This window comes from Notolepis coatsorum (assembly GCF_963971535.1).
Source record: "Notolepis coatsorum genome assembly, chromosome: 8".
Classification (NCBI taxonomy): domain Eukaryota; kingdom Metazoa; phylum Chordata; class Actinopteri; order Aulopiformes; family Paralepididae; genus Notolepis; species Notolepis coatsorum.
In genome coordinates this window covers 31727069-31754206 of record NC_140172.1, presented here as the reverse complement: position 1 = coordinate 31754206, position 27138 = coordinate 31727069, and the positions used below count along the sequence as shown (strand labels likewise).

Genomic DNA, 27138 nt, shown 5'->3' with positions numbered 1-27138 from the left:
TGCATTTATATAGCACTTTTATCCCAAGCGCTTTACAATTTTGTTCCTCACATTCACCCATTCACTCACACACTTAAAAAAATTATCACAGATGGAAATCCATTAGCTCACTTCAATACTACTCTGCCGTAAAATTTTAAAAGAGTTGGTGCCCTTTCTGGGTGGTTGGTGGTTGCCAGTATGTCCCTGCACACACTGCTTCGCTTCCCGCTCCCGGTGGCATGTTGCTTTTTAACAGCGGAGGAGTGCAAGAATGTGACAATGTGACCATGTGACCGCGGCAGCGCGAGAGAGCGGCAGTGCGGAAATAGGCTGTCTATTGCCATTCTCTAAGACAAACGCTAACCTTAACCAGCTCCTTAACAGCGCCTAAACTTAACCTTTCTAACCTTAACCAACTCCGAAACAATGCCTAACCTTAACCTTAACCTTAACCATGCCTAACCTTAACCTTAACCATAGAAAGAATATTGCCATTCTCTAAGACAAACTCTAACCTTAACCAGCTCCTTAACAGCGCCTAAACTTAACCTTTCTAACCTTAACCAACTCCGAAACAATGCCTAAGCTTAACCTTAACCTTAACCATGCCTAACCTTAACCGGCGAAAGAATACACGTTAAAAAAAAAAAATACAAAAAATTGATGGGATTGAAACCAACGGACCGCAGGACCGCAGGACCGCAGGACCGCCACGCTGCCAGGTGAGCTAAGCTTCGAATGAGAATAATGGCGGTTTACGGCTAAATAATGCCGCAAGCTCTGCCGCTCCGCTCCGCTTCGCTGTTAATAAGCAATAGGCCTCCCGGTGACATTTGTCGCATGTCTTCCCCGCCTCTTCTCCCGCTCATCCTCTTCTCATCCGTCGGTCATGTCTGACCATGAAAAGCAATAAATGCTAAAATTTTTAACTAAAAGCTTGTTATCAGACTCTTGATGTTGAAGCAAAATTCCACTCTAAAACAGAACCTACATTGTGATCATCTTAGCCAGTTAAATCAATACATAAAACTGTCCCTACGTTGGAAATCGGAGCATCAAGACTTGAATTTGTCGTGTCATCAAGTGACATTTTTGGAGTTGGTCTATGACCAACTTTGTGGACTCATTGTGGTGCTTCTACATCCAAATGAGTTAACCTTCATTTGAGTTAAGCCTCGTCATAACCCTCATAACCCTCACTAACCATTATGTGCTGTAATAGGAGCCAACTCCTAAACCAAACTCAAACCTTGATTTCGGAAACTTTTAACTTTTAACCTCCTAATATGGATGCATCTGGCTTTGTTGGATACATTTCCAATATGCCGTGTGTTCATACTCATACAAACACACACAGAGCTCTTTGAAGCAGCCCCCCCCCTGCTGTTACCTCGCCTATTTCCATCAAAACCATATGTTCCTTGCTCCTGGGTGCAGCATGCTCTCTAAGGATGTCACAGAAAAGGAATGTCATAGAAAGCACTTCGAGGTCAATATCAAGCACCATGACATCTTACCTTCTTCCTGCAGGAAACATAATAGGCTACACCTCCTGGAGACTGGAGAGAAAGGCGAGGACCTACTGTAAGAGGAAAATGTACTACATTGGCAGATCATTTAGCTTGTTTAACTAGATACAACATCTTGAAACTTGTTTTAAAGGGGCACTTCACCAAAAGACAATACTCATTTATGTTGCACATTCCGATTCCGATTCAGAGTTGTATTTGCCACATGGAAGCAATACAATCATAGAGTTTTCATACAAAATCATAAATACCATACCATGGGCAAAAGGAGCGGCACAGTGGTGTAGTGGTTAACACTGTCGCCTCACAGCAAGAAGGTCCAGGGTTCGATTCCTGCTTGGGGACCAGGTTTCCATGATGCCAGGTACCCAGGTGGGGTATCTCCCAGGCCTTTCTGTGTGAAGTTTGCATGTTCTCCCCGTGCTTGGAAGGGTTTCCCCCCCGATAAGATAAACCCAATGGAAAAACATGCACAACAACAGATCGCTAACGCTGTGGTGTCCTTGACGAAGACGGACAGGAGCACTTGGATTGGTCCCCGGGGCGCGGCTCACGTTGACGGCCTATCTGCTCCCGGCTGCCCATGGGGGGAAGGACGACGGGATGGGTCAAGCGCAGAGACTCAATCGCATCGGCGACTGAGGAAAGACAATGCATGTGTGTGTGTGTGTATCCCGGTGTGTGTGTGCCGCTCCAATTGCATGTCCAGTTCGTTGCATGCCGAATAAAGACCCCCCTAAAGAGGTCCTGCATTATTATAAGCAGGAAGAAGAATAATTCTTATAGTTACCTGCCCCCTATTCCTAAACTAAGTATTACTTGATGGTCGGCGTACAACCTAATTTACACAAAATAATAATTTATACCATATACAAAGAAACAAACAATCCACAGATTAAATAAGAAAAAACGTAATAATAATAATAATAAAGAAGAAAAGAAAAAGAAAAACGCCCAACAGCAATGCATGAAACACAGTGTAAACCCGCCCAACAGCAATGCATGAAACACAGTGTAAACCCGCCCAACAGCAATGCATGAAACACAGTGTAACCTGAGCCCTCAGCGAAGAAAACGTAATGTTATATTGTTTGCATACAGTCTCCAACGAGTCCAACGAGTCTCCAACGAATGACGCGGTCAACAATACATTTGTAACCTACCGATAGCCAATGTTAATGATTGACGTCGTCTTTCTCTTAGCCAGCAGATGGTGGCAGCAGAACTTGGATGGTTATAGTTACCCAACCGTTTTTATAGTCATGGCAATCTTGAACCGGCCGGCGCGTTCAGACCGTAAATAATTGGTTTGGAACCTGAAAAGTCGATTCTCAGCTGGAACAGAAAAAGTGTTGGTTTTCCCAGATTGTTCCCGCGGGCACCAAATGTCGAGGTTGAGTCTCAAGTCTTTTGAGCATGAGTCCAAGTCTCAAGTCACATGTGTGTGTGTGTGTGTGTGTGTGTGTGACTTAAGTGCGACTCGAGTCTAACTCTCAGACGTCAGTCCCCATCTCTGCTGTGGATGACCTCCAATAATGTATGCTCCTTACTTAAGGGTGTCTGAATGAGTTGCAGCAGTGTATTTGCCTTGCCTAGGGTGTCTGAATGATTTGCAGTGGTGTCTGTGCCTTGCCTAGGGTTTCCGAGTGAGTTGCAGTAGCATTAGGTTTGTTCATAAAGGTTGCGATGTGCTGTTAGAGAGCATGCAAAAGCCGCATAGGCACATCAAACATTACTACTCTACTTAAGGGGGAAAACAATCATGAATAAGTACCTATAGGAACTAATGAAGTTGCTAGTGTGGAATTAAAGGATGGGTGGGTCACAACCCCAATGTTCTCACAGAGGTTAATCCGCACTGGGAGACAACACTACTTCTTACAACACAATTTGTGTCCCAATGGCAACAGGGGAATACGTACGGTTCTAAGTGGAAGTCACACGGGGGCTACAGTTTTCTGCTTCCAATATCTGAAAAACCATAACACTGGTCCCAGTGCTTTTTGGATAGATTTAAATTACTCCCAGTGTGTGGGGAATCAGACAGGCCTCCTAGAAATGTGGACTATTCCTTTAAAATAGCCCATATGGACTTATATTCTACAATGACTTGTAGTGTGTTCAACAGTGACTTGTAGTGTGTTCAACAGTGACTTGTATTCTATTCTACAGTGACTAGTAGTGTGTTCTACAGTGACTTGTATTCTATTTAACAGTGACCTGTAGTCTATTATTACATGACCCAAAGCAGATATTGGTGATGTTGACTCCACCCAGGCAATCTGCTGGCACCACGGAGGATGCCACAGTGCATTAGCAGCAGCCTGGTGTATGAAAACCTCTACAGCAGGGCGGGACCCAGAGGCCCACTCTGACACCCATAGGCACTAACAGCTTCTGACTTGCAATTAGATGGCCAAGTTTATCAGTGGCAACAGCCACAGGAGCCAAAGCAGAGCACAGAATGTGTGTACACACAGTATGTGTGCGCTTGTGTGTGTCTATTCGATTCTGTATATTATGTCAGGGGGGTGTATTTGGTGTAAGGACGGGTAAGATTGTAGCTGACAGGTACTCCCACCACCACTGACCTCCAGTACCATGCTCTCATTAATCACCTAAGTCACTGTGTGAACCCCCCCCCCTCTCTCTCTCTGGTTTCATTTCAGGTTCTTACTGATGAAATCACAAATTAATGCATTGCCACACAGAAGGGGGCTCAGAAAAATGAAGACTCAGTTAGTTTGCCAAAATTAATCGCAATAAGTCCTCTGAAAATGCATTAGTCGTACCGGAGGAAGAGGGTTTGTCATCTCGACGGAGTCTCTCTCCACCCCTAGCGCCACACCCCATCGCATCCAGCCTGTCCGCATTGGAAGTGGGGGTTTTTATTACCCGCGGTCCCCTCTCACTCCGCGGTTATGATGAATCCCTCAGCGCTGAGAAGACTAGCCGGGCCGACCTCCATTTGCAGGAGATTAGCTTCTCTGATTACTGTGTCAACTCACTCCCCCTGGCAGATAAATCTTCTGCGGGATCCCCAAAGAAAAATAAAACCAAAGATCTATCGCAGTTAATAATTCAGTCTTAAAAGGAGGGGGGACAAGTATTTATGATAATTCAGCTTGGCATTGGTGAAGGGGGCGAACAACATGTGGCCACACCTGGCGCTTTCATCTTTTTACGTCACGCAAATTATTATTTTGTTGGTGTAGCATACGTGTGGTGTGTACATACGGTAATTGTCGTTAGATCATTATGCCCAGGGTGGGCAGGGCAGGTGGCGGTGGAATTGCGGGCAACATGGTATTGGCTTGATTTGTTCAGCCTTTTAAAGGCCCAATCAGTTATCCAGACGTAAATTAATATGCAGCCCCACTGCCAAAAGAGCGGTTCCAATGATATGTATTTTCACACTGTAGGACTAACACTAGACAACGTGCAAATGTCGGTATTTAATTATTCATTGTATTCAGAGGTTTGTTTACATGCTTGTAAGATATCTAATATTGTGATTAAACATGGATTAATAACGTTCAGAGTATTTTATACAAATCAAACTCTATAAGAATGTGTGTGAATATACCCAACATTGATGGTATGGTAAAAAAGATCATGGGTTGGGCCTTTAAAGAGCAGGCTACACTGCACAGCCAATTCTTCCACTCAGTAAGAGGTGCAGATTCATTGGGTAATAAACTTCAGTAAGTTTTATTTACAGTGAGCTTCACAGATGAAAAATGCTAACTGACTAAATGCAGTACCTTTGCAGCACATTAAAACATTAAAACCAATGTTTATGGTGACACAAGAGAACACACAGACCACATTCAAATATTAATCAAATCTGTGAAATACATTATTCCCCATATTTTCTCTGCATTTATAATCCGCTGTGGCGTTTACAGCCCGGGGGGTATTTGCACGTCCAAAATTGTTGTGCGGGTGCGTTGGAGGGAAAGTCACGTGTGTTGCTCTTGCATTGATAATACCACTTTTATCAGAGGTGTTGACTCAAGTCACATGACTCGGACTTAAGTCACACATTTTCAGAAGACTTCAGACGCAACAAAATCATAAAAGACTGCCAACTCGACTTTGACTTACCCAAATTGATACCAAGCGCAAAATGTAAAAAGAAAATTAACTATATGCCATGAAAAACAAATCAACTTAATTTACCTGATTACAGTTCACTTTGGATCAATCCGTCAGCTGCCAATCAAGTTGTGCGAGCAGAGAAGGAAGTTGTGTCTCAGTGCAGAATCATCTACATTTTTATAAACATTTAACAATATACTATTACTATTACTCTGTTGACTTTAACAGTTTGAAATTACATTACATTTGTAAAGAATGCATGCAAACGTGTTTAGAACTCGAAAACCAACGTTTCTGACAGGGGTCTTGCTTGAGACCCGTCTTGACTTAGGGCTTAACTCTGGAGGAGTGTAAAGACTTGGGACTTACCTGGGACTCGCTATATCACAAGTCACAGTCAGGATCGTACAGGAGAGCGAACATCTTGCATAAGATTGCCACTGATTTATATTCATGGGAGGATGGGTCAGCGTCATCGTGGTTTCTCCATTACTCCATTACTGCGACAATACAGAAGGTTAACCCTTTCACTGCCACACGACAAACGGTTAACCCTATCACAACCACACTACAGAAGGTTAACCCTTTCATTACCACACTACAGACGGTAAGTCTCTGTGTGGTAGTGAAAGGGTTAACCCCTGGGAGACAAATCACGCTGTCTCCATGAGAACGTTGGGGCTGGGACTCGTCCTCTTCTTGTGATGCTAACAGATACAGGTGGTGCTGGGGAACAGCTGGGCGAAGCCTGGGGTTGACACCTGCATCCATACCCCAGCAGATATGACATCATGTATTCTGCTGCAGACATGACCACTATCATAAATACCAGTGCTTCTCAAAAAAATGTATGTGTGACCCGCTAAAAACAGAAGAATGCCTTTTTGCAACCCCCAACATGGTCCGGCATGAAAATAATTGTGACATTTTGACACCAAGGAATGATGATCAGCTCCCATTTTCAGGCTATTTCACTTGATGGTTCATTGGAGGAGGAGCTTTAGAGCTTTAGGAGCTTTACCAAAGATTACAAACATGATGATGTACACTGTTTGTCTGTGAAAACAGAAAAGATCGTCCCGTGACCCTCTCCCCAACCACCAGGCTTGTTGTACACCACTGACACAGACGTCCCCTCTGACTCGTCTCTTCCAGGTGTCCATGAACTGTGACTATGTCTTCGTCAACGGGAAGGAGACACGCGGCTCCATGAACGCCCGGGTGATCTTCAGCTACGAGCACCTGAGTGCCCCGCTGGAGCTGACGGTCTGGGTGCCCAAGCTCCCGCTGCAGGTGGAGCTCTCCGACAGCAACCTCAGCTTCATCAAGGGCTGGAGGGTGCCCATTCTGCCTGACCGGAGGTGAGGCCCAGGGAGACGTGATGATGATGATGATGATGATGATGATGATGATGATGATGATGAGACTCTACATGATACCTGTGTAGATATAGAGACTCTATGTAATACCTGTGTAGATATAGAGTCTCTATGTGATACCTGTGTAGATATAGAGTCTCTATGTGATACCTGTGTAGATATAGAGTATCTACATGATACCTGTGTAGATATATAGTCTCTATATGATACCTGTGTAGATATAGAGTATCTACATGATACCTGTGTAGATATATAGTCTCTATATGATACCTGTGTAGATATAGAGTCTCTACATGATACCTGTGTAGATATAGAGTCTCTACATGATACCTGTGTAGATATAGAGTCTCTATATGATACCTGTGTAGATATAGAGTCTCTATATGATACCTGTGTAGATATAGAGTATCTACATGATACCTGTGTAGATATAGAGTCTCTACATGATACCTGTGTAGATATAGAGTCTCTGCATGATACCTGTGTAGATATAGAGTCTCTACATGATACCTGTGTAGATATAGAGTCTCTATATGATACCTGTGTAGATATAGAGTCTCTACATGATACCTGTGTATATATAGAGTATCTGCATGATACCTGTGTAGATATAGAGTCTCTACATGATACCTGTGTAGATATAGAGTCTCTACATGATACCTGTGTAGATATAGTCCCTGACTAAGGATTTGTATAGTCGACTTTGATTGGCCAAAGTTTCCGATAGTCGACTGGTAGTCGACTACCGCCCGAATGAAAAAAATATATATAATAATAATATACAGTATATATATAATTTTTTTATCATTCCATTTGGGCTGTGGGGGGTGCTTAATGTCTGAAGGAGTCGACTGAAGGCTTCTTGTCCTCTGCAAAAGCATGCAATTGGTCCACTGATGGATATATGTCGAAATAGAGACTCTACATGGTACCTGTGTAGATGGAGCATGAGAGATAGCGGGCACCCACTTCAGCATAGAATTAAGTGTACATACGTAATTACGTACTTAGGGTTTTATTCAGAGTTGAGGACTTAAGCCTATCATCACACTTAATAAAAAACTAAATGTGTTGGTGTTCAGACCAGAAATATGTAGCTCATCTTCTAGCACCCACCCACTAGTTGTCATGTTTGTTTTTTCTAGCACCTCCCCACTGGTTGCCAGGTTTGTTTATTCTATCTCCTACCCGCTGGTTGCCAGGTTTGTTTCTTCTATCTCCTACAAGCTGGTTGCCAGGTTTGTTTCATAGGAGGTTTTGGAGAAATGGGTATGTCTCCCCTATCTTCTTTAAAACACCCATGTCTTTAATTGTAAAGAGTTGGCCAGTGGATTTATTTGTCAGATAGTTATAATAGAGAGGCTGCATCAAGATAACAACAATATTTCATTGCTTGAATTGATGTGCATTGAATTGTGTGTGTGTGTGTGTGTGTGTGTGTGTGTGTGTGTGTGTGTGTGTGTGTGTGTGTGTGTGTGTGTGTGTGTGTGTGTGTGTGTGTGTGTGTGTGTGTGTGTGTGTGTGTGTGTGTGTGTGTGTGTGTGTGTGTGTGTGTGTGTGTGTGTGTGTGCGTGCGTGCGTGCGTGCGTGTGTGTGTGTGTGTGTGTGTGTGTGTGTGCGAGTGTGCGTGTGCGAGTGTGCGTGCATGTGTGTGCACGTGTGCAAGGTTGCGTGCGTGTGTGTGCGTTGCATGTTTGTCAGGGAACAAGGTTGATCCTAATGATGATGCTCATAACAGGCTGGGGAAGAATATAGGTGATGCATAATGATTAGGCAATATTCCAATAGAATACTAGCAAATGAGTTCATTAACATCCACTCCCATTCAGCCAGCCATCAGATAATATGAGCAGCACATAATGACTCTCATGGCAGACTGACAGGATGGAGAAACAGCCACAATGTAGGACTAGATGGAGGGTCTCACTGCGGTGGTCTCTAAGCACCATGGAGGTTTTATAGCGAAACATCTCTCCACTGACAGTGCAAAACAAAAGGGTGATTTGGGAGAGAAGGTAACAGTAAGCTCGGTTGGATTCATGCATGGGTGTCAAGCTCCCCTCTCCTGCTGACCAACTCACCTCTCTAGTTGACCTCCCTGCTGACCAACTCACCTCTCTCTAGTTGACCTCCCTGCTGACCAACTCTCCTCTCCAGTTGACCTCCCTGCTGACCAACTCTCCTCTCCAGTTGACCTCCCTGCTGACCAACTCACCACTCTAGTTGACCTCCCTGCTGACCAACTCTCCTCTCCAGTTGACCTCCCTGCTGACCAACTCACCTCTCTAGTTGACCTCCCTGCTGACCAACTCACCTCTCTAGTTGACCTCCCTGCTGACCAACTCCTCTCTCTAGTTGACCTCCCTGCTGACCAACTCACCTCTCTAGTTGACCTCCCTGGATGAGTCAGAGAGTGAGTGACAGCAGAGCGTCAATAGAACACTGTGTTGTAAACCTCTAACAGGAAAACCTGCCCAAGCTGACGTCTCACGTCACAACATTACCTGAGGTGCTTCTGAAGAAGCCGGTAGATTAGAGTCACGGTAAAAAAAAAAAAAAATCCTACTAGTCTGTCCGTGTGAAGAGTACATTGTAAACTTCTCACGTATGTATATATTTTCTCCCGCCCACCCACCCCCTCTATTTATTATTATTTTACTCTGTATGTTGAGCATTTTGAGGTGAAATGCAAGTTTTAAAGATGTTTTAACCAAATCATGATCTCTGCCATAAGGCTGGGAATCACGCAATGAGTGGTCGCCATGACACCTATAAGGACTCTATGGCAGAAACCACTGTATGACGCATGCATAGAAGCTGGTCTAGAAGTGGGAAAAGGTATTTTTCTATCACAAAATTTAACTCAAATGAACTAGTCTGTGTTGTTAATAATTTACCAGTGACTATGAAAGAAAAACAATGACATGTACAGTATGACAGGTTCCTAGATACGGATGACCCCCCCCCCCCCCCCCCCATTCAAAGAGATCAGGTCAGCGGTCAGGTCAGTCTTTGTTGGTGCCTGTGTTATTAAGATGGTGGCGGAGTGAACCCACTCCTCTTCTAGACAGACTTGGGCTGTAAGGTCCCGCAGCAGAGGCACTGCTCACTTACTGCATCATCGCATGTTCTATAAAAAGGCCACAGGAATGTAGTAATCAGGGCGGGCTAGTCCCTGCTTCAGCTTGTTCCAGTGTAGTGACTAAGAAGAAGAGACAAGAAAAAAACACATCAAGCATATTACCAGGTACAGTCCCAGGAAGGTAAACTCTCTCTGACCTAAGCTCAGGAGTTGTCAAACTCTATGAGAGGTGAGTCAGACTGTCTAATTGCCGCCCCCCGCCCCCCCCCCCCCCCCCGTCTTGAGTTGCTCCGCACCTACAGTATTATATGAGTCAATTTAAACCTTAGGAAGCCATAAAGTCTGTCCCTACAGTGATGATGCAATAGTGAAATACAGCTGAATACCACCATGGTTCCTGTCAGTATACCACCATAGTTGGATTGAGAAATAGAAAATGGTGTGTGTGTGTGTGTGTGTGTGTGTGTGTGTGTATGTGTGTGTGTGTGTGTGTGTGTGTGTGTGTGTGTGTGTGTGTGTGTGTGTGTGTGTGTGTGTGTGTGTGTGTGTGTGTGTGTGTGTAGGTGTGTGTGTGTGTGTGTGTGTGTGTGTGTGTGTGGGTGTGTGTGTGTGTGTGTGTGTGTGTGTGCGTGCGCGTGTGCGTGTGTGTGTGCTTGTGTGTGTGCATATGTGTGTTTTATTTGCCCGTGGCAAGAAGAAGGAGGTGCAATCGATTGTGTGTATTGTGGGACCAAAAATGTATCCATATACAAAACCAGTCTGCCAAAATATACAGCACACCAGGTCTGACACATCGGACACCCTGGGACGCTCGCCCAGCTAGCTGAGATCTCCCTTGGGTCTGAAAGCAGCATTGAGAAGTAAAAATATTGGCCAATAAAGTCACTTTGACTTACCGTGGTGGTGTGTCGGGGTCTTGTCTCTCATCCCGCAATAAATTCTTGCAGATATCATCTAATTCAAATATATAGGGGGGGGGTTCTTAATTTTTCTGTACTAGTTTCTGTAGAGCTTTCCCCACTGTCAACAAGCCTTGTGCATGTGGAATTAAACGTCAGCCCGTTGTCTTGGTAACACTGTGAGAAATAGAGATATTGTTTTTGGCTGTACTTTAATGAGATCACATTAAAGTACCAGCAAGCATTGTGTTTGCATTGTGACATCATGCCCTAAAAGCCTTAAAGGGGAAATCCGCCCTAAAACAGAACCTACATTTAAGTTGATGTCTCTATAAACACAGACCTAAGCTGGAAGAGTACCAGGACTTGAATTTGTGATGTCACACTTTTTTGGGGGGGATTGGTCCATTGAAAATGAATTAGAGAATACTAATTGATGTGGGCATCCCAAATTGGTTTTATTGAACCTTACAGCTCTGAATGAGAAAATATACACATACCTGCAGGGAACTCACCATGGTTGCCGTCATTGTTGTCTTAAAAGTTGTTCCACCTTTCACCATCTATGGAGCGGTTCTGGGATCTGTCTCTCGATTACATTGTCTCTCTGGTGTTCATCTTAAGGAGAGAACTGTTTCATTTCCATGAATCAAAACTGAGCTGGATAATATCATAGAAATACATATATTATCTAAACATCTGAATCTTCCCTTGAATATCTGGGCTCCTACCATCAGATGAGGCAAGCCTGTGTTTTCTTGAAGGGAGGGGGGTGGGGGGTGGGTATTTAAGATTTTGAGAGACCTCAGGATGGTCGCTGCTGAGAACACGGCCTCATCTCCTGGATCTCAAGTTATTCAAAGGTTAAGGAAATGAAAGGAAAGATTAAGCAGCAGAGAGCCTTTTAGGAAACGGGCAGCCTTCCAGGACGGACCTCTGTGGGAAGTTGGACAAGTCATTGATCATCTGTTGGAACAGATGCTTGGTCAGAGAAGCGCTGGGTATGGTTAACCCCCCTGCCAAGGGGGTCCTGCGATGGCTCTTTTTTGGCGCTTTACTAGTGTATTTTCCTGCTGGTTCGGAGTAGGTTTGGAGTAGGTTTTCCATCACATCAGAGTGTATAATTTGAGAGATGTGATCTGCATGGAGTTGTGCTAAGCCTCTTGCAACATTAAGCGCAATGATTTTAAATGAGAATATTTAGAACAGAATACACCAGCTGGGAAGTGCACAGGAGAGAAGGTTCTTTATTGAGACGGTTATTGTAGGACGGTTGAGAGGGAGACAGAGTAGGGGAGACACAGGAGAGAAGGTTCTTTATTGAGACAGTAGGAAGGCTGAGAGGGAGACAGAGTAGGGGAGACACAGGAGAGAAGGTTCTTTATTGAGACAGTAGGAAGGCTGAGAGGGAGACAGAGAAGGGGAGACACAGGAGAGAAGGTTCTTTATTGAGACAGAGTAGGGAGACACAGGAGAGAAGGTTCTTTATTGAGACAGAGTAGGGGAGACACAGGAGAGAAGGTTCTTTATTGAGACAGAGTAGGGGAGACACAGGAGAGAAGGTTCTTTATTGAGACAGAGTAGGGGAGACACAGGAGAGAAGGTTCTTTATTGAGACAGAGTAGGGGAGACACAGGAGAGAAGGTTCTTTATTGAGACAGAGTAGGGGAGACACAGGAGAGAAGGTTCTTTATTGAGACGGTAGGGAGGCTGTGAGGGAGACAGAGTAGGGGGCCAGCAAGGGATCCATGTGGTTCCAGAAGGCAGGGGTCTAAAAAGCATTGGTCATCATTAGAGCTGCCGCGGTATCGGTATTACCGCGGTATCGCTGTTACATCATGCCCACCGCAGCGTTGGGCTGAATACCGGCATCACCGCTGTTTTTAATTATATTATTATTATTATTACGCTCTAGTTGGGCTTGCGGCTCTGCAGATATACCCTACTTCTCTGTCGAGATTCCAAGCGACCCTATTGGGTACCAGAAAAGTCACATGAAACACTGCAGACCACTGATTGGTCAGAAGAGATACGCGTCACATGCTTGGAGCATCTTGCAGTGCGTTTACTTCCTGAATCTCAGCCATCACAACACGGCTAATAGTACGTTAGCTCCCACCGGAGACCGGAGTGGATTACGGACGCCGTCGCTCCTCAGGGAACGAGGCATAATGATTTTACTGCAACGAAATGTTATAATAAAAGCCCTTCGTTCTATACACTTGTCTGATTGAAAACTTTATTAACAGACCGCAGAATGGGTACAACTCGGCACGCTCTGAGCAAAGAAAGGAACTTAGATATTAATTGAGTAACGCTTGCCTTGCTATGTGGTCCGGTAAATACGAACGTGTAACTATACTAACGTTAATGCCACAAATCGAATGCCTTTGTAATCATAAGTAGTAACGTTATAATAATAAGAAGAAGAAAGGGTCGGGGGGGTAACCGGCGGGCGCGACACCGAGGGGAGACTTCGAATCCGTGTTTCACTTTTAATAACGAATGCGTGCATGCCGAATCCCAAACAATATTCATGCTGCAAAGTCATCCTCTAAAGATAGACATTTAGACTAGAGGCAGGCTATATGCTATATAAAGAGTAGACTACAAAAAAAATGCATTCAAACTTTTTTTTTTTGTGTGTGTGTGTGCGGTAATACCGCGGCGGTAGGAAATATTTGGCAAATGTGTGCGGTAAGGAAAACATCAATACCGCGGCAGCTCTAGTCATCATTAATCCCCACTTTTCCCTCTTCCTCTCAGGAGCACCAGAGACAGCGACACGGAAGACGAGGAGGATGACCGCAGACTGAGCCGCGGCTGCACCCTCCAGTACCAGCGGGCCCTCGTCAAGGTTCTGACCCAGTTCCACACCACCTCCACAGAGGGCACCGACCAGGTCATCACCATGCTGGGGCCCGACTGGCAGGTGGACGTCACGGACCTGGTTCAGGACTCCCTGAAAGTGGCTGACCCGACGATCGCCGAGCTGGTGGACAGAACCGTTCTGGTCGGCCTGGAGTTGGGCTCCACTGCGCTGAAGGTAAATTGCCCGGGACGTGTCTTAATTTAAGCCACATTTCACACATAGTTCCTGGTAAATTACTGGCATAACCTTTCATGCACCGATAGTGGTTTTCAGCAGACCTGGAGGCGTGAATATTTTCCCTAATGGGGTTGTACTTCCACGTTCGGTTTGCGCGATCTGATTGGCCACTGACGTTTCTGGTCATGTGACATGTGCGCCAATCGTGTGACGCCTAGTTCTATCACCGGTTAAGCTTAGGCACTATTTCGAAGTTGGTTAAGGTTAGAGTTTGTCTTAGAGCAGGGCGATAGAACACAGCCCTGATTCCAAACTCTAACCTTAACCAACTTCGAAAGAGTGCCTAAGCTTAACCGGTATCATGGCGCGACCCGAGTCAGTCGCCGTGGGTTTTGCTCAGCAACGAATGTGCACATTTTTAGTTATTGTTTTTACTACTTTTTTTATCGAAGCATCACTGGCGGGGACGTCATACGACCGCCAGTCACTTATTGACCTAAACTCCGGACTCAAAGAGGAGTTTAGAGACACTTTATCATGCCAAGAATGGCCAATGGAGATCAGAAGAGACAAAGACGCGGGAGATGGCCGTAAGACAAAGAAGAAACACAGGGGGAAGAGGAGCGGGATCAGATTAAGACTAAGAAGATCTGCTTACCGTCCGGCTATTCCATCTATCTTCCTGGCGAATGCACGTTCGCTAGAGAGTAAGATGGATGATCTACGAGCGCGGGTCCGATTCCAGCGAGAGATGAAGGACTGCAATATCCTGTGTTTCACGGAGACCTGGCTGAAATCAGTGACTCCCGATCACAGCATCTCTCCCTCCAACTCCTTCACCATCTTCAGAGCGGACCGTACAGAAGCCTCCGGGAAAAGCATCGGCGGGGGTCTCTGCCTGATGACCAACAACGGCTGGACTAGCCGCGGGGAGGTGAAGATACTCTCCCGTTCATGCTCTCCCGACATGGAACACCTCACGATCCAATGTCGCCCGTTCCATCTTCCACGCGAGTTCACTGCAGTGATCATGACTGCAGTGTACATCCCCCCCGAGGCGAACGTCGGCAGGGCGCTAGCGGAACTACACGACCACCTGAACACTCACCAAATCAAGCACCCAGACGCAGCCATGATTGTAGCCGGGGATTTCAATCAGGCGAATCTGAAAAAAGTCATGCCGTCTTTCTTTCAGCACATCGTCTGCTCCACAAGGGGAGGAAATACACTCGACCACTGCTACACCCCGCTTAGAGCGGGAGCAACGAACACGTCGGATCATGCCGCCATCTTGCTGGTCCCCGCTTACAAACAGAGATCACGTGACGCCGTCGTGTCACGTGAGGTAAAAAAATGGGACGACCAATCAGAGGCCACGCTTCAGGACGCACTAGACGTCGCCGACTGGGGAATGTTCGAGAGGAGCACCAGTGACGTCAGCGAGTTCACAGACGCTGTGGTGTCATTCATAACAACGCTGGCTGATAGTATTGACCCCACAAAGAAGGCGACAGTGTTCCCAAACCAGAAACCATGGGTGGACAGTACTATCAGAGCAGCCCTGAACTCTCGCACCACTGCTTATAACCTGGGCAGAGAGTCAGGAAACATGGAAGAGTACAAGACAACAGTCTACACTCTGCGCAAGGCTGTTAAAACTGCTAAGAGGACGTATGCCGACAAGATGGAGGCACAAATGGCACAGAATGACACAAGAGGCTTATGGCAAGGACTGAGGGCTATAACTGACTACAAAGTCAGCGCCCCCTCAATGAGGAGCGACGGCGCCTCCCTTGCGGACCAGCTCAACACCTTCTACGCGCGGTTTGGTGCAAACAGTGGCACTGCTAGCCCAACGGCTAGTGACGTCACTGGTGCGCCGGCTGTTGTGGAGGGGGGGGGGGGGGCGGGGACGCTCTCTCATTGACGGTACACATGTGTGAGAAGAGCATTTATGCAGGTGAACACCAGGAAGGCGGCTGGCCCAGATGGAATAACAGGACGCATACTCAAGTCCTGTGCTAACCAGCTAGCCCCTGTGTTCACCACCATATTTAATCGATCCCTGAAGGAGTCAGTGGTCCCTGCCTGCTTCAAGATGTCTACCATTATCCCGGTACCAAAGAAACCCTCCCCAGCAGGTCTCAATGACTACAGACCGGTGGCACTCACCTCTGTGGCCATGAAATGTTTCGAGAGGCTGGTCAAGGATCACATTTGTGCCTCCCTCCCCAGCGATATGGACCCTATGCAATTTGCATACAGGCCAAACAGGTCCACTGACGATGCCGTCTCCCAAGTACTGCACAGCACCCTCTCTCACCTGGACCGTCAGAAGGGGGGCTATGTGAGACTGTTGTTCATTGACTACAGCTTAGCGTTCAACACCATAGTCCCCACCAGACTGGTGGACAAGCTGATCGGGCTGGGTCTGAGCTCCGCCCTGAGCGCCTGGGTACTGGACTTTCTGAGTGAGAGACCCCAGGCGGTCAGGGTGGGGGGTCAGACCTCCAACACCATCACCCTGAGCATCGGGTCCCCCCAGGGCTGTGTTCTGAGCCCCCTGCTGTACTCACTATACACACACGACTGTGTGGCCAAGTTCAGCTCCAACTCCATAGTGAAGTTCGCAGACGACACGGTGGTGGTGGGGCTGATCTCGGACAACGACGAGAAGGCCTACCGGGAGGAGGTTGAGGTACTGGAACGCTGGTGCCAGGACAACAGCCTGCTCCTGAACATTGGTAAAACCAAGGAGCTGATCGTGGATTATAGGAGAGGAAAGCAGGAGACACACACACCACTGATGATTAACAGGGCTACCGTGGACAGGGTGAGCAGCTTTAAGTACCTGGGGGTCCACATCTCAGAGGATCTGACATGGACAACACACATAGACACAGTAGTAAAGAAGGCGAAGCAGCGCCTCTACCACCTGAGACAGTTAAGGAAGTTCAGAGTATCGGGGAAGATACTCCAGTCCTTCTACTCAGGAGCTGTAGAGTGCATCTTGACCGGAAACATCACTGCCTGGTATGGAAACTACAGAGAGTTGTGCGCTCAGCCGAGCGTACCACGGGTATGGCACTACCTCCCCTGCAGGTTCTATACAACAAGAGGTGCAAATCCAGAGCCTGCAGAATAATGAAAGACCCCCACCACCCCAATAACAGCCTGTTCCAGCTGCTGAGGTCAGGCAGACGCCTGCGAACCCCAGCTACTAGGACAGAGAGGCTCAGCTTCTTCCCCCAGGCCATCAGAGCCTTGAACAATGAACATTGAGTGCCACAGAACACTGAACTATCCACACACAAGCACACATGAGCACACACACGACACGCACGCTGTGCACGCTCACACACTAGCAGCCACTTTAACACTTTAACATGAGCGGGCACACACTCATGCCGCACACACCCACTTATGGCCAAAAGGAAAGGCCACTTTAAATTAGTATAACAACAGTAACAGTGTATTGCACTACCAAAGCTACCTAGCATGTCCTATATGCTCTGTAAATATTTTGTATGTACAGATACCGAGATGTCACACCATGTTACCTGTTACCTGTTTATTGCACAATGTTGTTTTTATTGGATTCTATTATATGTTGTACCACTGTATTGCACATCGTTGCGGGCAAGACCACCCGCATTTCATTGTATACTTGTATGCCGTGACAAATAAAACTCTTGACTTGACTTGACTTGATAGAACTAGGCGTTAGGTCGTTTGCAGGCTGTTAGAGCCGGAAATAGGCACATAACTAGGTGTCACACGATTGGCGCACATGTCACATGACCAGAAACGTCAGTGGCCAATCAGATCGCGCAAACCGAACGCTGAAGTACAACCCCATTAGGGAAAATCTACACGCGACCTGGAGGGCCAACGAACAATAGCGAATGTCTAAACTGACTGACTGACTGACTCCGCCATTTTTTACACATGCGTGAGTGTCGTGGCTGGATACGGCTTAAGTACGCTTGCCTACTCTTGTTGTTATTCATGCAGCTATTCATTTTGACTTCATGTTATCGGTTAAGGCAGTGTTTTTGGTGAAGATTAAAACGGGTCCCCAAATTATTCTCTTGACATGAAGTCAAACCCCCTCTCAAATTGTAAAATAGATCTGTTGAATAAAACACTGTAGGGTCTAAAATCAGGATTTAGCTGCCAAATCTGCAAATACACACAGTAGGCTGTCCAAAATATGGTTATATGGTTCTTTGTCTGAGGTACATATGTGATAAATTGAGTTTTTAAGTTAAGTTGAACCTTTATTAACCCATCCTAACTATTTAGGAGCAGTGGGCAGCCACACAGTGCGGCGCCCGGGGACCAACTCCAGTTGAAACCCATGCAAACACAGGGAGAACATGCAAAATCCACAACAGAAAGGCCCCCTGCTGGCGTTTGAAACCCATGACCTTCTTGCTGTGAGACAAGAGTGCTAACCACTGTGCCATCGTGCAACCCCAAATATAATATCTCATAATATCACTACACACTTTTCCTTGGTACAACAACATAGAAAAAGGACCTTTAAAACATGCTCTGAATGGGAACTGTGCCATGTTTGCTCTCCTTGATCAAAGGTCCATTACACTCCACATCACACCAGACAGACTATGAAGGCTGATGCAAGGTCAGGCCAGGTGAAGTGTAGATGTCCCTCGAAGGGAGCGCTTTATATGGACATTTTAAATGTCATCTGGAAGGAGGGGGGCGTTTTCATCGATGAAGGTTCACCCTCTCAGTTTGTTGGTAGAAGGAGAACAGATGTCTGAAGGATTGTCTGAAGGATTGTCTGAGGGAAGCGTCGGTTCAGGTGACATTGTGAATCAAATGTTTGTCAATCAATCACTGGGAATGAACGATAGATTGTTTTCAATAGATCAATATATTATATAATTATTTATAGATAAATTCACCACCATACAGTAAGTAATTAAATAAAGAAACATGGTAGTTAAAGGGATAGTTCAGATTTGTTTCAGTAGTTGTTACATTTCTTCAGCTACACGTCAACTATTTGAGGAACAATGTTTTCAAACTGTTTCAATTATCTAGATGGTAATTTAGAGTGTAAATTGTGTAAGTTATACTGCCTATGCCTCCCGGAGCCCATCCCCCATCCCCCATGCTCCTATGATGCCTGAATTTCCTGATTAATAAAGGAACACTTGACTTGATGAAATACTTGTCAGTAGTGTAGTGGAAGCAAGGCTATTAGCTTACTTACTGAGTCCCGTGGTCAGGGTTCTGGCCGGATTCCAAGCATACCCAAAGCAAACAGGGTCACCTTTTAATCCACATCACAACATGCAGGCAAAAGGGTTACCTATTTCTAACACAAAATCATCGCCCTCCACCACTGGATTCTGTAATCACTTGGCACTATTTTGTTTCCCTGAAAAAGCTGGTGTATTACTATGTGCTGGAGCTATTTCACTGGTAACGAGGCCTATCAGCTGTGGTTTTGTTTTGGAGGTGGTTAACCCTTTGCCTGCATGTTGTGGTGTGGTTTTGTTTTGGAGGTGGTTAACCCTTTGCCTGCATGTTGTGGTGTGGTTTTGTTTTGGAGGTGGTTAACCCTTTACCTGCATGTTGTGGTGTTGTTCTGTATCATTATGGCTTCGCTCAGCACCTAGTTGCACTGTACTTCACTTCGTGCATAAACACTGAATAAAGAATTCCACCATGTACCTTTACATCCCAACATTCGTCTGACCACACCCCCTTCCGCTTACCTTCATAAGCAGGTGTGTGGTCACCTACTCGCCTCCTTCTTCACTTTCACCACAAGGAAGTGCCTTCGGTAGATCCCCACTTGACGAGGTTGTTAGCTGAAGAAAGTTGAGACGTGTTTACACAATCTCTCACATATTTTTTTCTTCTCTCATAAATATTCGATAGAAAAACCTAAGTCATAATGTCTACTCCGGAGAGTCCTGTTCGCAGAGCCACTCTCCACCAGCGGTTCTCCATTTCCGCCTCCGTTGTGCGTTCTGGTGCGGGGCTGTTGCCTCTTTCGTGGTTAACAGCCACGCCCGGTAGGCGTCCGATGGGTAGTTTGCCTCTCCGAGGAGCTGGTGCACCGGTGCCGTCGCCTCTACGATGGCCTGGTCCTGGCTCTGGTTCCTCTGTTTCCGGGGAATCGTCCGCTGTTGAGCGGCCGGTTCCTTTGGTTCCCGAGGATTTGAGACGCAAACTGTTTGCGTCGGCTCGCTCCCGTCGCAAGATGGTGGCTTGCAGACGCGAACGGCCTGGGTTTGGTGAGTTGCTGGAGCCCAGTGAGGATGCGTCGGTCTCTACATGCCCGATGGAAACAGAGGATTACATGATAGAGGCGGACGGGTTCTTATTTGAAGGCCCGGTGGAGACAGGTATCCTGCCCATCCAGGTAACACTGGAGGGGGGTGAAATGTCTCCTTGGGGCGCCTTGTTTGAAGATGTTGGAGAAGAACCTCTGACTCGTCGGCAAGATGCCCTGCTATCAGCCACATCGGAGTGTGGCTCCTTGACCAGTGGAAGCCTGCTGTATGTGAGGGATGCGGGCTCGGCGGAGGAAAGTCTGCAGGGGGAACTGCAGCTTTGTTTCCCGAGCTCATGGCGGTGGTGGCAGTCGCAAACGGCGTGCCGCTGCCGCAGCCACTGCCTGTTCCTGTCCCTGATGATCTAATAGGTCATCTATGGCAGCGTCGCCCGGTGAGAGGGGTGGACGTTGTCTACCCATTTTCCCCCTCAATGGGGCCTATGTTCATCAGGGCCAGGTGGTGTCCCACATCATAGGCCTCACCCCCGCCTACGTACAAGTTACGCGGGTGGCGGGTTTGGTCGACGGTATGAGAGAGGGCGTCCCACGGCTTGATAGGCCGATGGCCGCGCTCCTCTGTCCGGAGGTGGTGTGGGAGCCGTTATGCAAGCCGGTTCCTCAAGGGAAATCGGCGAGGCGGTTGGCTTACTGGAGCGACCAGTAATTTATCTCTGGAACACAATCTCTAGCTGCTGCGTCTAACATCGCACAGCTGGCAAGATTCATGTCCGGGATATTGACGGGCGGCACGGAGCAGAGTGATGTACAACATGACCAGCTCTCCCAGGCGGCAGGAGCTGTCCTGCATCTGACTCAGCTGCAGGCCATAGCCGCTGGGAAAGTGCGCGCCCTGGCAACTCTAACCCAGCGCCACCTTTGGCTGGAGCAGGCCCGTGTGCCGGAGAAGAAGAGGCTTCCTCTTCTGACGGCAACCCTCTCCGATGCTGGACTGTTCGGGAAGGCCCTGCAGTTGATGACCTCGACGTGCAGAGAAATGCAGGAGGAACGCTCCGTGCTCCAACCTCATTTTCCCCCTCCCGACGTCGCCGGTGGAGTCAGACGGCTGCCATGTCGTCGAGCGTCTTCCGCCGTGGCTGCTGCTACTACCACCGCCACTGCTGGTCCTTCAAGGAAGAAGGCCAGGAGGAGAGAGGGCGCCTCCGCTGCAGCCGGCCCATCTACGCCCGGAGGAGACGGTAGGGATCGTCGAGACCAGCCGCCTATTGTCTACCGTCCCTCCGGGGCTTCCCGGGGTGGCAAATCCTGAGCGGCTCGAGGCGGCAGGCGCCGCTAGACCCAGTGACTTTTTTCCCCTGCGGTCCCCTCTGTTTACCCCTCCCCGGCCCTCCCATATACTTTTGTTCAGAAATAAAAAGTCCCCTCTAAAGGGGGACTGTATTTTTTGTTAACAAACTGTGTGTTTCTTCACCAAACATATGATGGGGTTGCAAAGTGTGAATCTTCACTAGTATGGGTTGATAGAAGGGTTACGTTCATGTTAAGAGCTTTAAGCAAGGTCTGCAGCCTACACTCGGTTGAAAAAGGGGTTTTTCTACCTCGGCCTGAGTCTCCACATAAGGTAGAGGTTTCTTGTATGTTCTGTTGCTTGCACAAGTAATGTTGAGCTACAACACTGTTGTGTTGGTTGCAGTAATGCTCGTATGAACACGTACCACGGCTCAGCCGTTCTCGCTCTCTCTATCAGTGTTTTCTATGTTCAACATGGATGTGGGTGTAGGATTCACACACACACGCGACTTGGTTTTGTTGTAAACCCTGTTCACAGTTATCTGTGGGTAGCGTGCATTGTATTAGCTTGCGCTGTTTCATTAGCATTTCTACCAAAGGTGTCATATGCTAAAGTTGTTGTTGTGTGCAAAGGGGAAGGGCTTCTGAGGGGGTGCCGAATAAACCCCTCCTTCCCTCTTCTGATTGGTCAGGGGGTTTTACTCATCTCTTGTCAGTCCAGTCAGGGCCAAGCCGTTAGGCGACTTGGCAGGGAGGGGGGGGGGGGGGGGGGAAGGGTGGCCCTGACTCTGCTCCTATTAACAGGCGTTAAGTGTTGGGTTTCCCCCCGTCATAGCACACGTCACTACGCACGTTGCTGTTGACGATGGCTTCCGTGAGTTAGACCTGTACGTACGGTCTGTTGCTGTCAAAGTGTCGGGATAGAGCGTAGGACTTACGGGTCCGCTACGCTCGATATATGTGTAACTTGAGTCGGTTGGTCACATGACTCGAGGTTACCATGGCTTTTTCACTCTATGACTCACGTGGGAAGGCTCTCTGGGGAATTTCCGTCTAAATCCTCTGTGGTGGGGGTGACTGGATATAAAAATGTGAACAGTTTTGTCCTCAGTTGTGTCAAATGGGATTCATGTCAGTCGGTGCTTCCTTTCTTTTTATTAAAAGAGTGTGGAGTATAGGAAGCACCACACCCTCCTTGTCATTTCTCCCAGGCGCCTTGGGGTTTCAATGAAGGGTCTAAATAGCCTGTTCATTGATGTGGTTGTGTTTTTATAAAGCAACTGGGATGGAGGTTTATCCTCTTCCGGGAACCTGTTACTGGTTCTCGACGGATTCTCGTTCATATCTGGGGGATGTTAACGGAATAGATCAGGACATAGGTAGAGGGGTTTCACGCCCTTGGGGTGGGCCACCGTGCACGGTTCACACCGGCCGTCTGGGTGGCGCCCTCTTTTCATGTTTTTTGATCGACGCGCATATCTGCCCCTTCTTCCGGAGTAGGCATGTCGGCGTGGTTAGGGCACGGGACTGGTTCTGGTCACGCTGGTCCAGGTCAGTTAACCCGTTTGTCCGCCGGGGATGCAGATCTGCTGTTCTGGTGCCCTGAGGGACTTGGGCTTTTTTCAGGGGAAAAAAGGCTGGGTCGGCCCGGGGCGTCACAAGGTTAGGCGTTATGGAGACCCTTGTTGGATACTCTTTGGTACCTGGCACTATCATAAGGGGCTGGTTCTCTTCTTCGCACCTCTCTCGCACATTGGCGGGGAGAGGGCTGTTGGGGTGGTTTTCTGGACCTCCTCTGGTAACCCTGTGTGCTTCCCGAGCCGCCGGGCCCGGTCCGAAGTAAAGTTTTGTTGATACCGTAGACCTGGGATAACCCTTTTTCTTGAGGGGTTATAGGAACAACCACCGCCTATCGTAACGACTGGGTGGTTGATTCCCTGGTGTGTTGGAGCAGTGTCAACTCCCGGGTTCTCCGGTTGAGTGTGCCCCTGCACGTTCATGACGTCTGCCAATCATGTCAGCCTTCTCTGCCTCGACCCCTCTGGGTGGGTTTTTTTTGTTGGAGGCTTCGTCATGGTGATCAACAACGCCAGCATACGCCCCTTCCGCCGGGGGGGGGCTGTTCAGCTGACTCCTTTGGCGCCTGTCTCGTCCGCAGTGCTCCAGGCTCAGGTTACAGCCTGCTGCCTGGTTTCCCCGGTGCGCTGCCTGCTTCCGTTGGTTAACCTTTTGAGTGCTTACGGCCATGCTGACTGCCTGTTCTGCAGGGTCAGTGTGCCAGGCGGTGTGCTATTGGGGGGAAAGGGCCCGCTCTTGGAGGGGCCCTATCCGAATACGCTGGCGATGTGGGGGGCGGTGTCACTAAGTGACCGTCTGGTGGGGTCTTGATGCCTGGCGTCATTGACCTCTCCGGGCCCCCTTTTTCCAGGGGATCCAGACCCTGTGATTTTGGGGGCAGTAACGAAGTTGTTCCTTCTGTTCGTTCCCGGGTGGCATGCGGGTTGTGCGTGTGTGTAGTCATGGGGTCAAGCCACGGTCTGCTCACCCTGTGCGTTGAGTTGCTTGAGTGCCTCTTCGCACGGTCGGATCCGTCTCCCTCCCGTGAACCTCCAATAGGGGGGGGTAACCTCCATTAGGGAGGGTCGGGGGGCTCGGTCCTCCCCGGTCTGATGGTTGTGGGGGGCCTCAGCGGGGTACATTTGTCGGGCTATGGCTCCCACTCAGCCCCTGTTGTGCAACTAGGTGCTGAGCGAAGCCATAATGATACAGAACGTAAGGTTATGTATATAACCCAGTTCTGTTAATTATGGTGCACTCAGCACCTGGATGCCGCTGCTGCCCTTGATCTCGCCTTGTGGTGAAAGTTTGGGAAGGAGGCGAGTAGGTGACCACACACCTGCTTATGAAGGTAAGCGGAAGGGGGTGTGGTCAGACGAATGTTGCGATGTAAAGGTACATGGTGGAATTTTTTATTCAGTGTTTATGCACGAAGTGAAGTACAGTGCAACTAGGTGCTGAGCGCACCATAATTAACAGAATAGGGTTATATACATAACCTTACGTTTTGTTTTGGAGGTGGTTAACTCTTTGCCTGCATGTTGTGGTGTGGTTTTGTTTTGGAGGTGGTTAACCCTTTGCCTGCATGTTGTGGTGTGGTTTTGTTTTGGAGGTGGTTAACCCTTTGCCTGCATGTTGTGGACAGTGGTGTGGATTAAAACATTTTGGTTTTGTGACCCTGTCTCTACCTGTTTGACCTATCAAATTGCTTGGCCAGAAATAAATGCCCAGAAGAAGAAAAATAAATCATGTTTAAAAAAACTTCAAGATGATAAGGTATACCGCTTTTAGCATGGCATAGCTGTGTGATGTGCTCCAGCACATATTCAATATGAGCCTGAGGCTGCAGAAAGTCCCGACATTGTGGAAAATCTCCTACTGTATGTGGTCCCTGTCCCTAAGTGCTTGCGTCCCAGCACGTCCACGGACTACAGGCCGGTGGCTCTAACAACCTCTCATATAATTAAGACCATGGAGAGGTTAGTCTTGGAGCAACTCCGCCTGGTGATTAAACCCAGTTCGCCTACCAGCCCCGACTGGGGGTAGAGGATGCTGTCATCTACCTGCTGAACCGAGCCTACACTCACCTAGACAAGCCGGCGAGCACTGTGAGAGTCATGTTTTGTTTACTTCTCCAGTGCTTTTGATACCATACGGCCTGGGCTGCTGGGTGAGAAGTTGGAGGCGATGCAAGTAGAGGCCCCCCTGGTGTCCTGGGTTGTTGACTATCTGATGGGCAGACCGCAGTACGTGTCGGGTCCTGCGATGGTGGGATGTATTAAGGGCGGTGATGAGGAGGAATACCGGGCATTGGTGGTGGACTTCGTCACATTGTGCGATAAAAACCACCTGCAGCTAAATGTGGACCAGGGAACTGGTTGTGGATCTGGGGAGGAGGAGGAGTGCATCTGTGACCCCCGTTTACATCAGGGGAGGTGATGTGGACACGGTTGAGGATTACAAATACCTCGGTGTACACATCGACAATACATTGAACGGGTCAAAACAGGCAGAGGCACTGTACAAGAAAGGCCAGAGCCGACTCTACTTCCTCAGAAGGCTGAGATCCTTACAAGGATGTTGAGGATGTTTTTACGAGTCGGTGGTGCCTTATTGTAGGCTGTGACCTGCTGGGGCAGCGGACTGAGAGCGGGGGACGCAAACAGGCTGGATAAGCTGGTCAGGAAGGCCAGTAATGTGGTAGTGGTGGAGCGGGACTCTCTAGCGGTGGTGGTGGTGGAGAGGAGCCTTGCTAAGCTCCATGCCATCAGAGACAACCCCTCCCACCCACTATACACAGACTTGGCTGACAGAAGGAGAACGTTCAGTGCTAGACTAACACTCCCAAAATGTAGCACTGAACGGCACAGGAAGTCCTTCATTCCGACAGCCATCAGACTTTATAATGCATCACTGTGCTTCACTGCATCACTGAGCACAGGGTGACAGTACTATCTTCCTGGACTTTTACTTTTACTTTTAAACCGACATAGTACAATTTTACACTTACTGTTCTGTATATTTTTACTGTATATTTTATATTAGAATGTAACATAGGAAATGTATATCCCGGACCGTATTTTATTCGTAGGCTTATTTTAATTTTTATTCTTATTCGTGACTTTTGTTTTTGTCTACCTAAATGTTTACTGCTTACTGTGAGCGATTTGTAGTGCCAAATTTCCCTCGGGATGAATAAAGTATTTCTATTCTATTCTATTCATAATGATGTCATCATTGCAGTAGTCAGACCTACGTAGGATGTCGCAAGCTGTTATGACTCTCCCATTGGCCGCCTTCTGCACTATTTTGCAACAGCACTGTCTCCTGTCCCTTGAGTTTAGCGCTGCCCTAGATGATCATGATTGGTTGAAGAAATTCAAACAACCCAGAAGCCACCCCCCCCCCCACCCCCAATCTATTCCTAATTGCTAATGGCTTCTGCCAGACCTTTCGTCTGCACCGGTACAGTGCTAAATGCAGTGTGACGAAAGGTCTGGGCAGTGCGAGATTACGTATCTCTGGTTACACAGCGCACATCACTTTCATTTTTTTTTTAGGTCAGATGATCTGTGATGACTGATAACAGATTGGAACTCCTGCTGCCCTCTCTTCTTGCAGCAGAGCCCCAGTAGAATTGGATAGCATTTGGCACGCGCACACACACACACACACACGCACACGCACACGCACACGCACACACATACACACAGCAGCTTTTTGCAACTCCCCAACTCACTCTTATGTCAATAATACCAGAATGGAAAGATAAATTAGATCTATATGGAATCCATATCCCACTCATTTTGCTCTACTTACTGAACCCCCACAGACACACGGTTCAATCCCATCCATTCATCTTAAATGATTGATGGCTTATAGAGAACTGAAATTATAATGGAGTTCTTTTTATTTTATTTTTTTTTGATCTCCAGAATCATGGAATGTATTACCGAGACCACTGGATGTTAAGGTCTTGGGGGGGGGGGGGGG

At 47.6% G+C, this 27138-nt stretch overlaps 1 protein-coding gene across 1 annotated transcript in view; it reads left to right on the top strand.

The window, feature by feature from the left end:
* Nucleotides 1–27138, top strand: part of tmem132e (transmembrane protein 132E) — a 295863-nt gene that overhangs the window by 229157 nt on the left and 39568 nt on the right. Inside the window, exons 6-7 of the mRNA XM_084319694.1 lie at nt 6768–6973; nt 13739–14018. Coding sequence (XP_084175820.1) covers nt 6768–6973; nt 13739–14018 — 486 coding nt within the window. The remainder of the gene's footprint in view (nt 1–6767; nt 6974–13738; nt 14019–27138) is intronic.